Source organism: Oryza glaberrima, chromosome 4 (assembly GCF_000147395.1).
Source record: "Oryza glaberrima chromosome 4, OglaRS2, whole genome shotgun sequence".
Lineage (NCBI taxonomy): Eukaryota > Viridiplantae > Streptophyta > Magnoliopsida > Poales > Poaceae > Oryza > Oryza glaberrima.
The window spans coordinates 21,027,793-21,044,776 of NC_068329.1; the positions used below are offsets into that span (position 1 = coordinate 21,027,793).

Sequence of the window (16,984 nt, forward strand, 5' to 3'; positions counted from 1 at the left end):
TCAATTTGGCTCTGAAAGAAGCGTTTCGAAATTTTCAGTGATAACTGAACCAGCGTGTGGTACTGGTTGAGCTTAGTGGTCAGATAGTGATATATTTTTCAAAAAAACATAATATAAATATAGACGTTCACAAATACGCATACACTATGAACATATAGACGTGCATCCTATCATTATGAACATCTCGGAAAGATTGGACCGATACATCTAGAGATTAACGAAATAGATGTCTCGCTGTTGATGGGTATGTTGTCTGTCACTGAAAGAATAAATAGCCGCAAATATGAGTGTCCATGTCAATCTAAAACTTGAAGTGAACTTGTTCTATTAAAAAAAAACTTAATCAGTTGAGCTATACTCATTTTGCAGAAAGTATTATTTTTTTATCCAACATGCAAGCTCATCAGAGAGCGAAGGCTGCTGCAAATTGGAGAACAAAATCTTGCAAATCTGCTGTGGAGGAAACGGCAGGAGGTAAGGACAAGCGTCCTTGAGAAAAACAATCTGAGGACAAATGCTCTTACTGGCTGATCATGTAAGAGAGACAAGATTGTAATATTAGCAAAGTAGAGAGTAGATCATGTTATATAAAGTTTTTGAGTAACTAGTATATGTTGCTAGTAACGAGATACTGCAAAAGCTACCTCCTTTTGATCCAACATGCATGTGATGCCAAGAGTGGACTACTTAGACAACATTATCTTACAACACTTAATGCAGGAAAGGAAAAGCTAATTATGACTTATAAGAGGTTGGACAAATCTCAACCGAATATATATGGTGCAAAAAAGAGCATGGGGGCTACATGTAAAGCAATGCAATATATAGAATAGCAATGCAATATATAGAATGTCAAATGAGGATCATATCCTAATCGCTGCTCCCTAACTACTCTCTCTCTCTCTCTCTCTCTCTCTCTCTCTCTCTCTCTCTCATTGCTTCACTTTACGCCAAAATTAAGCAGGATTTAAGCAGGCCTGTGTTACGGGTATGTGTGCAGTGTGCTTTCTGGTCCCATTGCCAGCTCCATAGCAACCCTAGAATATGATTCTACGAGTACCATGTTGATAGCTTATTCAGCTCGGATCTCAAAATGTTCTGTATTTGCAGAGCAGATTTGTCAAACAATGGGTGTGTTTAGTGGAGATTTGCCAAAAAGATTTCACGGTCGTCAGGGATGTGATTTGAGTGGAGAAGCAGCAAAGAATATATGTTCCCTTCTGGAGAATGCAACATAAACTAATCTGTTGTCATTTTTCTCTTTTGGCATGCTCCTCAGCCTTTCCTTTACCTCGCAGGGGTGGGTTTCAAAATTCAGAGCGTGACATGAACAATTTTTGAACAGAATCATTACATACACGCAGACAAATTGGAGATTGCTAGTAGGTTTGAAATTAACACCGAAAAGAAAAAAAGAAGAGTTGCCAATGAGTTAACTCAATGAAATGAACAGGCGATCAATGGATCAGTGTCAAGTCGATGCCATTGGAAGATATTGAGCAGCCTATTGCGCTTGTTTACTCAAGAAGCAGCAAATTGGAAATGGATGATATCAAGCTGATCGCAACGTCGAGCAACTACACAGTGTTTTTTTTTTAATCTGCACAGTAACATCAGCGTCACGCTAAGAAAATCTGCAGACAAAATCCACAGTGCAATCAGCAAGGAGTGCCACGAGGTGAGCAGTGACGACGGCGACAGGCACATGCTCAGCGACGAGATAAGCAGCAACAGCAGATAACATAACAGATAACACGGCCACTAAATTCAAAGACCGGTTGTCTTCTTGAGCAGGATTAGGGCACTATACGAGCGTATCATCAGGATTAGTTAGTTCTTGCGTGAGCGTGACATACGCAAGAACTGGGGGCAGAGACACAGATCGAACTGGAAAGCCTGGATCCATCTACATGCTTCGTCTCCAAGCGTTGTTGATATGCTTTGCACTGTTCACTCTTTTACTAGCGCAAAGGTGATAAAAGCGACCAGAGGCAAGAGGATCGAGCGAAAATGCAACCGATCATTCGAAATGTTCGTTTCATGTTCGCTCAAGCAAAGGAACCTGTCCTGCAACGACATTTACGTATCTCCTAACGGCGTCTTGGGGCATAAATTATTGCCAAATCGCAAGCAACTGCCAACTGGTCACTAAGATACTGTTTGGAAGGCTTAATATTCCGAGAAACACTTGGTGAGAATTTAGCTGGTGAAAATATAGAAAAGCTAGGTTTCTCGTTTCTATATTCTAGTTTATTTTCTGAATTCTACAACTGCATATTCTTAAAATCTGTATGAAAATCTAAACTGCTTGAGAAGAGTTTTTAAGAGCAGAAGATTGTAGAATAAGCTACATTTTTTAAATAGACCCTAAAAAGCATGCAAAGCTCAAGGCACGCAGCAGCCTAATGGCCGTCGGTATCACCGTGTTGGGTTGTGATTTCCTTGGATGGCAATATGGCATTGTGGCCCTGTCGGGTTGTGGCACCACGGAATCGAATGATCCGTGTCTCCACGGCGTCCCAGCCTCCAGGTGTACGTGGCGCGCTCGCGAGAAGGGTCAAGGACCGCATCGAGTAGGGACCTGAAAACTTGTGTGCAGCCACCACAGGCAGCACCGCACGAAGCCATCTTCGGTGGTGTCCGCTTCAATTGCAGTGGGCAACCACGCGCACATGTGCGTTTGTTTGCTTTGCTCGTTTGGTGCAGCCTAGGTAGGCCAACAGCAGAACACCTGGCCTGCCGTGGTTGGGCGATCAAGACGATCCAAAAGAGCACGTCTCGCTTTTTTTTGTTGCATCATATGGATTCGTAGTACTGCCAATGATAATATGCCGCGTTTCGTGCATGCTGCCTGCTGCTGGTGGTTGTCAGATGAAGTGGTCGTGAGCTCGAGATGGCATGGATTGGTTGGTTTTTCTGATCAGGTGACACGGCTCCGCTGGTCACTTGTGTCACCCTGCCAGGGCGTGCATGATTGGGGCGGGTCTTTTTGGGTGGCACTAGTACTACATTGGTTGTGTGGGAAAACGATGGGTTCTTCAATTGAAGGAGTCACGTAACAAAGTTTGTAGAAAACGGACAATGTAATCATGATGCATATTTTCAGACTTCAGTCAATCGCATTGTCCACAGTTTGATACAAACATATATAGCGTGCGTCGAATAGATGTGGGTGGCGTTGGATTGGACTCGAGATGAAAGAAAGGCGCCGTAGGGTGGTTACCTTTCGTGTCTCCTTGTTTTCTAAAGAGGATTTGACCTCGGCGAAAACGGGTCTCGCAAGAACGTGCAACATTCATCGATGCATCATTATATGTGGACAAATGTGTTCCATCCCGACGATTTCCAAACAAATTCCCGATAAATCGTTACATGGTGTCCTTAGATAGTGTCAAATCTAATCGTAAACACATTTTGGGATGGAAGTAGTAGCATATGCATTTGCCCATCGCGTATGCCTACGGCTATATATCGGATAGAGCGAGGGACTCGTGAACGATGCAAAACGTCTCAATGCGTTCTCCACGAAACTTTCCCGCATCCCGGCTGCGACACCGCGGGCATGCGGTGCTGGGCGCGACGGCGGTAGGCAAGGCAAACAACGATAATTCGTGTGGCCAAACCCAACCCACACCGTACCCACTAGGGTCACAAATTCGCCGGCGTAGCGCGTGTAGCCAGTAGGCCGCCAAGGCCAACCAACCGCTCGCTTTCCCCGTAACGCGAGGCCCGCGCCGCGGCGCTTTCTGTGCGGGGCGTTGCGGGGTGCGGCGAAAAACGGGCCGGAAAACGAGCGACCGGCAGGCTGCAGACAGAGCGAGGTCGCTCGTACGAGCACACGCCACTGATGAATAGCCAGGAAGATGCAGCCATTGCAGCCGGGGTGCGCCTCGGACGTGATACCTTTACTGCCCCAAAAAATGGCTCTCCTGCGCACATGGCACTCGGCTGCAGTGGGTGATGGACGCTGCACCGGGGGCTGTGAACCTGTGAAAGTATGAGGTCAGGTAACGCAGATTCTGGCGGACCACGCTGCCGAAAGGGACTTTGGCTATCGATGAAACAAGGAAGGGAGCAGCTTTGGCCAGGTACGTGTGGGCGACCAGCGTCCTGGTTGGTATGTTACGTACGAGAGGATTGTGAATGGTGGTGACATGGGGGCGGGGTAGTGGAAGTTATATATCAGCGTGGCATTTGGCACGCACCCTTTTTACGTGTGCCAACTGCAAGTTAGGATGATGAGAGTGAAACGCCAGCGCTTCTTCTCGATCCCCTTTTGTTGGAACTTGGAAGGGAACAGCTGCACTTCGTATATCAGATTTGCGAAGAAAAAGACTACGAGCAAAAGCTAGCGCCAAGGCCGGCGGAATATACAAACCAAATTAACTCCAAGCAGGGGCTATAAACACACGCTAATGGCTATGGGTATCTACTCTACGATCGTACTCCCTCCGTCCCAAAAAAAAGACAAACCCTGATTTCTGTGTGCAACGTTTGACCGTCCGTCTTATTTGAAAAAATTATGAAAAAAAATTAAAAATACAAGTCACGCATAAAATATTAATCATGTTTTATCATCTAACAACAATGAAAATGCGAATTATAAAAAAATTTCATATAAGACGGACAGTCAAAGTACACGGAAACCCAAGGTTTGCCTTTTTTTAAGAAGGGAGGGAGTATAACATATTCTTCTCTACTGTTATTTGAACTGGCTTGGCTGCATCGTTCGGGACAAAACGGAAGTACTCACCAGATTTCGATATGATTGGTATATTCCTCACTCGAAAGGCCTTCTCTGACAGCAGGCTACGTGACAAGCTCGGATTAATCCGTCCAATTGGACGACAGACAGCCAATGACTAAGTGGCAGTTAGCTGATTAATAGTAGAGAAATTTTGGTTAAGCTTCGAACGCAATCGGTTAGTTCGCTTGGAAACTGGGCCCGATGGGCGACAAGGAGAGGCCGTCGTTCCTGCGGCTGGTTCGCTACGCCGACGCGCACGACCGGTGCCTGATGGCGCTGGGCGTTCTGGGCAGCTTCGGCGATGGCATGATGCAGCCGCTGTCAATGCTGGTGCTCGGCGACATCGTCAACAGCTACGGCGGCGCCGGCGGCGCCGGCAGTGCCCGGAGCGCCTTCAGCTCCGGCGCCGTCGACAAGGTGATCAATCGTGCCATCCATTTACGTTTCCATATGCAACTCCTTTCCTGAATCTTATTCTTGCGCGTAAGCTGCATTGCAGTTTGCGCTTCGGTTACTGTACGTCGCCGTTGCAGTGGGTGCCTGCTCCTTCCTAGGTGAGCAACTTTGAATCAAACAAATTAGTGATCAGTGATAAAAAATCAGAAGTAGTGTTTGATCGGTGAGAATTTTCTTTGGACGATCATGGAGAACATGAATGTTGGTTGGTGATCTTCAGAGGGTCTGTGCTGGACGAGAACGGCGGAACGGCAGGCGTCAAGGATGAGGAGGCTGTACCTGGAGGCCGTCCTGAGCCAGGAGGTGGCGTTCTTCGACGCCGCGCCCTCCTCGCCGTCGTCGCCGCAGGCCCAGGCCCAGGCCACCACGTTCCGCGTCATCTCCACCGTCTCCGACGACGCCGACGCCATCCAGAACTTCCTCGGCGAGAAGCTCCCCATGGTCCTGGCCAACGCGACGCTCTTCTTCGGCGCGCTGGCCGTGTCGTTCGTGTTCGCGTGGCGGCTCGCGCTGGCGGGCCTCCCGTTCACGCTCCTCCTCTTCGTCACGCCGAGCGTGCTCCTCGCCGGGCGCATGGCCGCGGCGGCCGGGGAGGCCCGCGCGGCGTACGAGGAGGCGGGCGGGATAGCGCAGCAGGCGGTGTCGTCCATCCGGACGGTGGCGTCGTACACCGCGGAGCGGCGGACGGTGGAGCGGTTCCGCGGCGCGGTGGCGCGGAGCGCGGCGCTCGGCGTCAGGCAGGGGCTCATCAAGGGCGCCGTGATCGGGAGCATGGGCGTCATCTACGCCGTCTGGTCCTTCTTGTCGTGGATCGGCAGCCTCCTCGTCATCCACCTGCACGCCCAGGGCGGCCACGTGTTCGTCGCCTCCATCTGCATCGTTTTGGCGGGAATGTAAGCATTCAAATTACAAACACACCCTCCATTTCAAAACAAGTGACATTTTTACCGATAATGTACGTTCGTGCTGTTGTTGCTAATGTCAGGTCGATCATGATGGCGCTGCCGAACCTCCGGTACTTCATTGACGCGACGGCGGCGGCGAGCCGGATGCAAGAAATGATCGAAATGCTCCCACCGCTCGAAGGGGCGGAGAAGAAGGGAGCCACCATGGAAAGGATCAGGGGCGAGATCGTGTTCAAAGACGTGCACTTCTCGTACCCGTCGAGGCCGGACACGCTGGTGCTCAACGGCTTCAACCTGACCATCTCTGAGGGCGCCACCGTCGGTCTCGTCGGCGGCAGCGGGTCCGGGAAGTCCACCGTGATCTCGCTGCTGCAGAGGTTCTACAGCCCGGACTCCGGGGAGATATCGATGGACGACCATGGCATTGACACGCTCAATGTGGAGTGGCTTAGGAGCCAGATAGGGCTAGTGAGCCAAGAGCCTGTACTGTTTGCGACCTCCATTAGGGAGAACATACTATTCGGCGACGAGACGGCCTCGTTGAAGCAAGTCGTCGCCGCGGCGAAGATGGCCAATGCCCACGAGTTCATCGTCAAGTTGCCCCATGGATACGAAACTCATGTACACAAGCAACAGCAATTTTTACAGTGCATGCTACAACACGCTGAATCTTATGGTGTATTTTTTTTTTTCTCCGGTGCAGGTTGGTCAGTTCGGGACGCAGCTGTCGGGAGGGCAGAAGCAGCGCATCGCCATTGCTCGAGCGCTCGTCCGGGACCCGAGGATCCTGCTGCTGGACGAGGCGACGAGCGCGCTCGACGCCGAGTCGGAGCGGACGGTGCAGGACGCGCTGGACCGGGCGTCCGTGGGCCGGACCACCGTGATCGTAGCGCACCGCCTCTCGACGCTCCGCAAGGCGGACACGATTGCGGTGCTCGACGCTGGCCGCGTCGTGGAGGCCGGCACGCACGACGAGCTCTTGGGGATGGACGACGGGGGTGAAGGCGGCGTGTACGCCAGGATGGTGCACCTGCAGAAGGCGCCACCCGTGGCGGCGAGGGAGGAGCGCCACCGCGCCGTGGATGTGGTGGAGAGCGAGATGGTGTCGTTCCGCAGCGTGGAGATTATGTCGGCGGTCAGCGCCACCGAGCACCGTCCTAGCCCCGCGCCGTCGTTCTGCTCGGTCGAACACTCGACGGAGATTGGGAGGAAGCTCGTGGACCACGGTGTGGCGCGCTCCAGGAAGCCCTCGAAGCTTCGCCTGCTGAAGATGAACCGGCCGGAGTGGAAGCAGGCGTTGCTTGGGTGCGTTGGCGCCGTCGTCTTCGGCGCGGTGCTGCCGCTGTACTCGTACAGCCTAGGCTCGTTGCCGGAGGTTTATTTCCTCGCCGACGATGGCCAGATCCGTTCCAAGACCAGGTTGTACTCCTTCCTCTTCCTTGGCATCGCCGTCGTCTGCATCACGGCGAACATCGTGCAGCACTACAACTTCGCGGTGATGGGCGAGCGCCTGACGGAGCGTGTCCGGGGCCAGATGCTCGCCAAGATCCTCTCCTTCGAGGTCGGGTGGTTCGACGAGGACGAGAACTCGAGCGCCGCGGTGTGCGCGCGGCTGGCGACGCAGTCGAGCAAGGTCCGCTCCCTCGTCGGCGACCGCATGTGCCTGCTGGTCCAGGCGGGCGCCACGGCGTCGCTGGGCTTCTCGCTCGCGCTCGCCGTGTCGTGGCGCCTCGCCACGGTGATGATGGCCATGCAGCCGCTGATCATCGCGAGCTTCTACTTCAAGAAGGTGCTCATGGCTGCCATGTCCAAGAAGGCCAAGAAGGCGCAGGTGCAGGGGAGCCAGCTCGCCAGCGAGGCCGTGGTGAACCACCGGACGATCACCGCGTTCTCGTCGCAGCGGCGGATGCTCCGCCTGTACGAGGCCGCGCAACAAGGCCCCAAGAAGGACAACGTGGCGCACTCGTGGTTCTCCGGCTTCTGCCTGTGCCTGTGCCAGTTCAGCAACACCGGCAGCATGGCGGTCGCTCTCTGGTACGGAGGCAAGCTCATGGCCAAGGGGCTCATCACTCCCACGCACCTGTTCCAGGTGTTCTTCATGCTCATGACCATGGGAAGGGTCATCGCCGACGCCGGGAGCTTGACGTCGGACTTGGCGCAAGGCGGCGACGCGGTGCGCTCCGTCCTCGACACGCTGGACCGTGAACCGACGATCAAGGACGACGACAACGACAACGAGAGGAAGAAGAAGAAACGGAAGGAGATAAAAGGCGCGATCGAGTTCAAGAACGTGCACTTCAGCTACCCGACGCGGCCGGAGGTGGCCGTGCTCGCCGGATTCAGCCTCGAGATCGGCGCGGGGAAGACGGTGGCGCTCGTCGGGCCGAGCGGGTCCGGCAAGTCGACGGTGATCGGGCTGATCGAGCGGTTCTACGACGCGCAGAGGGGCTCGGTCCTGGTCGACGGCGAGGACATCAGGAGCTACAGCCTTGCACGCCTCCGGTCGCAGGTGGCGCTCGTCAGCCAGGAGCCGACGCTCTTCTCCGGGACGATACGCGACAACATAGCGTACGGCGCCGCCGAAGAGCACGCCACCGAGGACGAGGTGGCCCGCGCCGCGGCGCTCGCCAACGCCCACGGGTTCATCAGCGCCATGGAGCGCGGGTACGACACGCGCGTCGGGGAGCGCGGCGCGCAGCTGTCGGGGGGGCAGAGGCAGCGGATCGCGCTGGCGCGGGCGGTGCTGAAGGACGCGAGGATCCTGCTGCTGGACGAGGCGACAAGCGCGCTGGACGCCGCGTCGGAGAGGCTGGTGCAGGACACCGTGGACCGGATGCTGCGGGGGAGGACGTGCGTCGTGGTGGCGCACCGCCTCTCGACGGTGGAGAAGTCCGACACGATCGCGGTGGTGAAGGACGGGAGGGTGGCGGAGAGAGGGAGGCACCACGAGCTCCTCGCCGTCGGCCGCGCCGGGACGTACTACAACCTGATCAAGCTCCAGCACGGCAGATCGCCGTGCCTTAGTCCCATGTGAAGTGATGGCGTAGTCCACCACACGAATCATTGCGTTGCATACATGGTCGAGCAATGGAACGGTTGAATGGATCAATATAAGCAAAATTCATGCTAGGATGATCCAGTTTATAATCATGCAAAACTACGACTGAGAATATAGAACGAGTATAACTTGTATTAATTCATCATGAATTTCTAATTTTAAATTTAGCAGCACTAATCAAATATTTTTTTTTCTTTCTATATACATAAATCTAAAGCTACATGAAAAATCTGTAGCTCCAAATCTAACGAAAAATCAATAAACAAATTTGTACCGTGAACTGAACGAGAGATGCGCCAGTGACCCGTCGTAATCAAACTAGGAGTGGCCGGTCAAAGCCGATCGGACGGATGCGGCGGCCCAGCTTCCGGCGTCCCGAACGAACGCGACCATGGCCTCGCTCTCCGCGATCACCACCCTGTCAGTCCCGGTCCTCGTGATCGGCGGGACGATGAGCCAGAACCCCGTCGCTAGGATGAACGCCAGCGTCAGGGCGGTCGCGACGGCGCGCGGCGGCCGCGGCCACCCCTTGTGCGCAGCAAACCACCCCTCCGCCACCGCGCACGCCCCGTGCAGCGCGAAGAACGCGGTCGGCTCCCCCGTCGGCGGCCGCAGCGTGGCGTAGTAGATCACCGCCTCGTGCATGATCCCCGAGACGAGGAACGCCGCGAGCACCCCCGCGGCGACGCCGGCGACGCCGCCGCCTACGCGCGCGCGCACGGGGCGGCTCACGCACTGGCGGAGCAGCGCGGGCACCGACAGGTTCCACCGCCTGCCCCAGAACTCCCGCAGGCTCGCCGACAGGTAGGGCCGGTCGAACTGCGGCTCTAAGTCCATCCCCATCACCGCGCGCACCGCCGCCGCGGCGAACGCCAGGACGAGCTCCAGCGCGAGGTAGACGTGCAGTGAGTACAGCATCAGCAGGACGTACTCGTTCATCCGCTCCTTGTGGGGGTAGACCGACACGATGGTGGCGAGCAGCGCGGCCATCACGGCGGAGGTGACGAGGCCAAGGCCCGGGCGCGGGGCGTTCTCGGAATCGCGCTGCGCGCGCCGCCTGACGGGCAATGAGGCGATGGCGACGAAGGCGGGCAGCGGGAGGGACGTGTCGAGCGGGCCATGCCCCGAGGCAAGGAGCAGCAGCTTGAACTCCGCGAGCCATCCGAGGAAGAACCCGGAGGTGACGCGGAGATGGAGCGCGCGGAACGCGAGCGGGATGACGGGGAGGACGGCGAGCACCGGCACGAACGCGGCGAGGCGGGGCAGGCCAGGGCGGAGGCGGCGCGCCACGAAGCGAACGTACGACATGGCCGCGGCCACCGCGGCAACGACGGCCAACAGGCTGCGCAGGTCGCCGCCGGCCATCATCGGGGTCCGGTCGATGGGGCGCGACGGAAAGAACAGATTGGCACGAGACAGGGAATTGCTGAATTTGCCAATCAACTCGTCAAGTTTTCTTTGATAAATTGGGCGCTCGCCGAGTCGCCGTGGAACAAATTAAAGCATCCCGGTGATGCAAACCATGGGCCGATGGTACAATCCACTGCTCACTACAGCCCATGTTATCAAGCGAACAAAATGTGCTGCAGTGTTTAACTCCGTTCTCTCACTTGAAAGTGATATATTCTTTCTCCATGGCGTCACCGCCAAATCCAAGTGCCGCCGGTGGAAATCACTGTAGTCCGTTGGTAACAGAAAACCAGAGTTATTCGCGATCCAAGTCGCCCTCAACAGAATGGGGTTTGGTCCGAAATCGCTATCCGGCTCATGAAACGCACTACCATCATTCTCAGTTCACATGCTCGGTACCAAAATTATTTAGACAAATTTTATTACAGGATAGTGGGACTTTATGGTTTTAGTTTTTTGAACACTGCAAAAGTTGATCTTTAGCGAGAGATACCTATAAAATGTAGCTATTTGTTATTATACACCATAACCACCAACATATACTCAATCCATTCAAGTTTGATCAGCATATTTGGTCTATGCACCGAGACCAAGAGGAGAGCACAACTGTAAAACTCATTAGCTCTGTATGGAGATATGGGAGAAAAACAATACTCCCACGTCTTGGTCTGAAAATGGTTGGATGTAGATACGGAAGCCTTAGATGTAGGCAAACTCTTGTAAAAGTTAAATAATGACTCAAATTAGAATTACAATTCTGAAATCTAAGGGCCTAAAATTTTACGTTTGGCAGAGAGCCTCCAAACAATTCTCCCATATGGCCTTGGTTGCACGGGGGATTGCTAGTTGGCGCGCGCGCCAGCTGCTCCTGGGCCTCCCGGCCCATCAGGCATTTTTTCTTTTTTTTCGCGATTTGTTTTTTCTTTTTCTTTTGCGTTTTTTTTCGTTTTTTTTATTACTTTTTTTTAATCTTTAGCACACTTATTTTTTTCAAAAATGTTTTGAGTTGGAAAGTTTTTAAATTTTAACTTGAAAATTTTTAAATCTGATTTGAAAGTTTTCGAATTTGAGTGGAAAGTTTTCGAATCTGAGTCGAAAGTTTTCGAATTTGAGTTGAAAATTTTCGAATCGGAGTCAAAAGTTTTCAAATCTCAAGTTGAAAGTTTTTAAATCTGAGTCGAAAGTTTTCATTTTTTTCAAATCTTAACTTAAAAAATTTTCAAATTTGAACTTGAAAGTTTTCAAATCTCGAGTTGAAAGTTTTCAAATCTGAGTTGAAAGTTTTTAAATATGAGTTGAAAGTTTTCAAAATTTGTCTTACACATTTAAATTTCGAGTTGAAAATTTTCAAATTGAGTTTTGAAAGTTTTTAAAATTTAACTTTAAAAGTTTTCAAATCTAACTTGAAAGTTTTCAATCGGTTAGTAGAAAAAATCTTCCGGAAAAAAGAAAATCATATCTTAATTACTGTTATTATCTACTAATCACTTAGTTAATTTGGCTAAATTATTGGAAACACTCGCCGCCAACGGGCACGCCCGCGTTAGCTTTTCCGGGTTGCACGCGTGATCTTATTAACAAGCGAACAGACAAACATGCACTGGGATCCCTTCCTTAAAATGGATCCAATACAAACATGTCAGAGAATCAGGACAACATAGGATGAATAGGGGACCCCATGACAGACACCAGTTGTCTGATCCACTCTCTTGCTGGAGTATTCGTAGAGTTGGATTTTGATGGGGAGATGCACCCATCATATCAAACTACTACTACAGTACGCGCGAGCGGCCGGTCAAAGAAGACTCAAAGCCGAGTGGACGGAGGCGGCCGCCCAGATGCCGGTGTCCCGCACGAACGCGACGACCGCCTCGCTCTCGGCGATCACCAACTTGTCGGCGCCGGCCCTCGTGATCGGCGGGAAGAAGAGCCAGAACCCCGTGGACATGACGAGCGCCAGCGTCAGCGCGGTCGCGACGGGGCGCGGCGGCCGCGGCCACCCCTCGCGCGCCGCCCACCACCCCTCCGCCACGGCGAGCGCCCCGTGCAGCGTGAAGAACGCGGTCGCCTCCCCCGTCGGCGGCCGCAGCGTGATGTAGTAGAACATCAGCTCGTGCATGACGCCCGAGACGAAGAACGCGGCGAGGACCCCCGCCGCGACGCCGGCGGCTCCCTCGCCGACGCGCGCGCGCACGGGGCGGCTGACGCACGGGCGGAGCACCGCCGGCACCGAGAGGTTCCACCTCCGTCCCCAGAAGTCCCGCAGGTGCGCTGACAGGTAGGGCCTGTCGAACTGCGGCTCCAGATCCATCCCCATCACCGCGCGCACCGCCGCCGCCGCGCACGCCAGGACGAGCTCCAGCGCGAGGTACACGTGCAGCGAGTAGAGGACGAGCAGGGCGTACGGGTTCATCCGCTCCTTGTACCGGTACAGCAACACGATGACCGCGAGCAGGGCGGCCATCACGGCGGAGGTCACGGGGCCAAGGCCGGATCCCGCGGCGTTCTTGGTGGGATCACGCTGCCTGACGGGGAAGGTGGCGATGGCGACGAAGGCGGGGAGCGGGAGGGACGGGTCGAGCGGGCCCTGCCCCGAGGCGAGGAGCAGCAGCTTGAACTCCGCGAGCCAGGCGAGGAAGAACCCTGAGATGGCGCGCGGGTGGAGCGCGCGGAAGGCGAGCGGGAGGAACGGGAGGACGGCGAGCACCGGGACGAACGCGGCGAGGCGGGGCAGGCCGGGGCGGAGGCGGCGCGCGGCGAAGCGGGCGTACCACATGGCCGCGGTCACCGCGGCGCACACGGCGACGAGGCTGCGCAGGTCGCCGCCGGCCATCGCTCGCCTGGTTCCGGGGAGCGAGAGCGACTGGACCGTGGACTGGAGAGGAGCGCCACGCGAGATTTGGAGATTTGCCAGTCAAGTTTGGCTATTAAATTCGAGATCAGTACAGTTTGATACCTCGACGAACGTGGCCACTGGTCGTCGCGCGACAAATCGTTCTACGAACGTTCACCTTTTCACCAGCACACGTGGCTGAAAAAATGTTTGCCAACTACAGTCTGCCTCTGGTCCATGGCCACCTCAATTCGGCTGACGGGCCCATTTGAATTGCAGGGTAGAAAAAAATAAAGGAATAGGAAAAACACATGATTCTGATAGAAATTGAAGTGTAAAACAGATGATCGCAAAACACAGAAAAAACATACAAATGGTCGTTTTATTGGAGCGCAGGAAAAACGCAGGAATCGGATGAGAGAGATAGATTCAAAGGAATTTTTCCAAGAGTTTAGAGCTCTTGCTAAATTTTTTTCAAAATCCACATGCAATGTGCCATTCCATAGGAATTTCATAGGATTTGGAAAGCTTCAATCCTTTGAATCAAAGGGCCAAATAGAAAAATTTCCTATAGAATTTGAATTCTATGAAATTTCTAAATAAATCCTTTGATTCAAATGGGCCCTAATTTATGGCTGCTAACTGACTCAACAACCAGCTGAAAATGTACATCATTAGTTCATCCCACAAAAGGAAATAACGCGTGCGTCGATGATCAGGTAATGAAGCAAATACAGCATAACTATACTGCACCTTGACAAGCAGTGCGTTTATTGTAACACAGATATATATACTCCCACAGTTTCAAACTTTCAATGGCACAATCGCGTACACCGCGACTTAGAATTTGCAGGTTCCTTTGACGAGTTTACGATACCGGTAGTTATTACTACAGTAAACATGCACACCTGCAAATGTGCAATGGAACGCCGGCAAATCGAGCGCACGGTCCGGCGAGTGCCGCTCGGGGCGGCGTCGGCGGCGGCGGCGTCAGCCGTAGCAGCGGATGGGGTCGTTGCAGCTCTTCTTGGCGGACTGGCCGCCCTTCTCGAGGTAGCGCTGGTGGTACTCCTCGGCGGGGTAGAACCTCGTCGCCGGGAGGATCTCCGTCACGATCCTCTCCTTCCACTCCTTCTGCTTCTCCGCCAGCGAATCCCGCGCCGTCTTCTCCTGCTCCGCCGTGTAGTAGTAGATGCCCGACCGGTACTGCGTCCCGACGTCGTTGCCCTGCCATACATTGCGCGTGCATAAGTTCGCCGGGGTTAATTAGCAGGGGTAAAAACCAGGACGATATGCTTAGTTATTAGTCTCGTGGAAAACTGATAACAGCACAGGCTGCACAGCTAGCTGATGAACTCGATCGGCTCAATATATCAGTCTTCACTGACTCACTTCTCAGTTACATAATCTGGCATGAAGTTAAGGGCCCCTTTGATTTGTAGGAAAAGTGTAGGAAATTTAAAGGATTTCAATTCTATGAAAAAATTTCCTATGAAACCCTTTGAAATAAAGGATTGAATCCTATACTATCCTTTAAAATTCCTATGGAATGGGTGATCCTATAGGGATTTTGGAGGAAAGTTAGCAAGAGGTCCAACCTCTTGGAAAAATTCCTTTGAGTCTATCTCTCTCATCCGATTCTTGCGTTTTTCCTGTGGTCCAATCAAACGATCATTCCTGTGTTTTTCCTGTATTTTACAATCCTCTGTTTTACACCTGCATTCCTGTCAGAATCCTGCGTTTTTCCTATTCCTCTGTTTTTCCATTCCTGCGATTCAAAGGGGCCCTAAATGTTCTTTCCTACTGGTATAGTGGTATTGGGTAGAATTACCACCGGATTGCAGTTTTTGGATAGTAAGGCCAATACTAGCTCCATGTCAAAATTACTTTCCACAATCATATCAAATGTGATTCTCATTTCACAATGCCAGTAGTTTGATCGCATCTATTTCACACAATTGCGCACTAGTTTCTTTCTTTCTTTCTTTTTTTGAAAGGAGCGCGCTAGTTTCTTCACAAAAATAAATCTTAGCGAGTTGAGTTTATCTTTCTCTTCCATCAACCGTAGCTGGGTTCTGGGAGTACCGTACTGCACCAAGAATGGCGTGAAAAATCTCAACGCAACTAATCACGGATGATGGCCACGTAGGTGTGTTTAAAACCGCATATTTTCTGATCTGTTTAACGGTCCAAAATACTCCCAGTGAGAGACCACAACTTCCGCGGCAGAGCAAAGTCAACACTAAACAAAAACCGAGCCAGGTTCACTGAACCTCCTGCGACGCCAGCGAAGAAGTCGCCGCCGCCATCGCCACCGCCCGCCGGCACACGCGTGCGGCGGCGCCGCCGGCGCAGGAGGAATGGCTCCCTAATCCCCCTACTACGAGCGAACGACGCGAACGCACCTGTCTGTTGAGCGTGGTGGGGTTGTGCTTGGCCCAGAAGACGTCGAGGAGGACCTCGTAGGGGCAGGCCTTGGGGTCGTAGTGCACGCGCACCACCTCGGCGTGCCCCGTGCCGCCGCCGCAGACCTCGCGGTAGGTCGGCTCGTGGCGGTGGCCCTGCGAGTAGCCCACCTCCGTGCGCGCCACGCCCGGGAGACGCTGGTACGTCAGCTCCACGCTCCAGAAGCACCCCGCCGCGAACTGCGCCAGCTCAAGGCCCTCGCCGGCCGCCGCGTCGGCGTCCAGCCCCAGGGCAGGGTTCGCCGCGCCGGGGTTGGAGTCGGACATGGCGATGGGCAGGGGAGTCGCGGGCGGCGGTGGCCGATCTGGCGATCTTGGTTAGGGATTGAGGTGGTGGACTTTTCCCAAGCCTAATTCACCGGAGGGGATTTTAAAGTCTACCAAAATGATATGCTAGCTCCAACTGAATGGTTGAAATTCGAGACGTGCATAGCCTACGTCCACATATCAGTTCTTCCTACTGTAAACCACGGACAATCCCTGCCGTTAATTTTACGGATTAGGTATGGGCCAAAATAATACTGCGTGAATCACATTGATCTGAAAGAATTTTAGTTAAGATCTATACAAAACTATTGCAGTCAACTTTACGAATAAAATTTGATCATCCAGCTTGTGAACTTTTGATACTCAGTACACAAGGTCTCACGCGCTGATCGGTTGATTTGAGAGGTAGGAATGAAGCAATCAAAAATAACTTGTGAGTAAAACTTCTAAATTTATATCATTTGTGACTTTTACAACAAAATTAAAAAAAATAGCATATTATCCGTGGAGAATATGAGTAAATTTCACAAAATTACGCGTTTTGTGGTCCAAGTTACAGAAAACCACACACTTTGACACTTGACGCTTAAGTACATATGTTTTGGTAGTGTAGTTTCATAAAACCACACTATCAATGAATGGATTCACCCGTGATATGACGTGGTTGTTCCACTTAGGACAAGAACGTGGCATCCTATTACAAGCCATCGCACAAAATCAATAGGATGCCACGTCCTCATCATAGGTGGAACAACCACGTCATCTCACCGGTGAATCCATTCATTGATAGTGTGGTTTTGTGAAATTACACTACCAAAATATATGTACTTGAGTGCCAAGTGT

At 52.8% G+C, this 16,984-nt stretch overlaps 4 protein-coding genes across 4 annotated transcripts; 1 reads left to right on the plus strand and 3 right to left on the minus strand.

Annotated features, from left to right (window-relative positions):
• The first annotated feature begins 4,948 nt into the window (after positions 1–4,948).
• Positions 4,949–9,333, plus strand: LOC127769974 (ABC transporter B family member 15-like). The gene is made up of 5 exons (XM_052295633.1): positions 4,949–5,164; positions 5,247–5,301; positions 5,424–6,096; positions 6,189–6,729; positions 6,812–9,333. Exons 1-5 carry the CDS (start codon positions 4,949–4,951, stop codon positions 9,140–9,142), a joined length of 3,816 nt encoding a protein of 1,271 aa, XP_052151593.1. The 3' UTR covers positions 9,143–9,333.
• LOC127769973 (probable long-chain-alcohol O-fatty-acyltransferase 5) lies at positions 9,330–10,599 on the minus strand. The gene has a single exon (XM_052295632.1). It carries the CDS (start codon positions 10,532–10,534, stop codon positions 9,485–9,487), a length of 1,050 nt encoding a protein of 349 aa, XP_052151592.1. The 5' UTR covers positions 10,535–10,599; the 3' UTR covers positions 9,330–9,484.
• A 1,474-nt stretch (positions 10,600–12,073) lies between these two features.
• On the minus strand, positions 12,074–13,939 carry LOC127772115 (probable long-chain-alcohol O-fatty-acyltransferase 5). The gene has a single exon (XM_052298101.1). The coding sequence runs from the start codon at positions 13,407–13,409 to the stop codon at positions 12,372–12,374; it is 1,038 nt and encodes a 345-aa protein (XP_052154061.1). The 5' UTR covers positions 13,410–13,939; the 3' UTR covers positions 12,074–12,371.
• Positions 13,940–14,132: 193 nt separating this feature from the next.
• Positions 14,133–16,282, minus strand: LOC127772116 (peptide methionine sulfoxide reductase A2-1). Its single transcript, XM_052298102.1, has 2 exons — positions 15,815–16,282; positions 14,133–14,636 (listed from the first exon to the last, which is right to left on the minus strand). The coding sequence occupies exons 1-2, from the start codon at positions 16,139–16,141 to the stop codon at positions 14,400–14,402; spliced, it is 564 nt and encodes a 187-aa protein (XP_052154062.1). The 5' UTR covers positions 16,142–16,282; the 3' UTR covers positions 14,133–14,399.
• Positions 16,283–16,984: the final 702 nt, after the last annotated feature.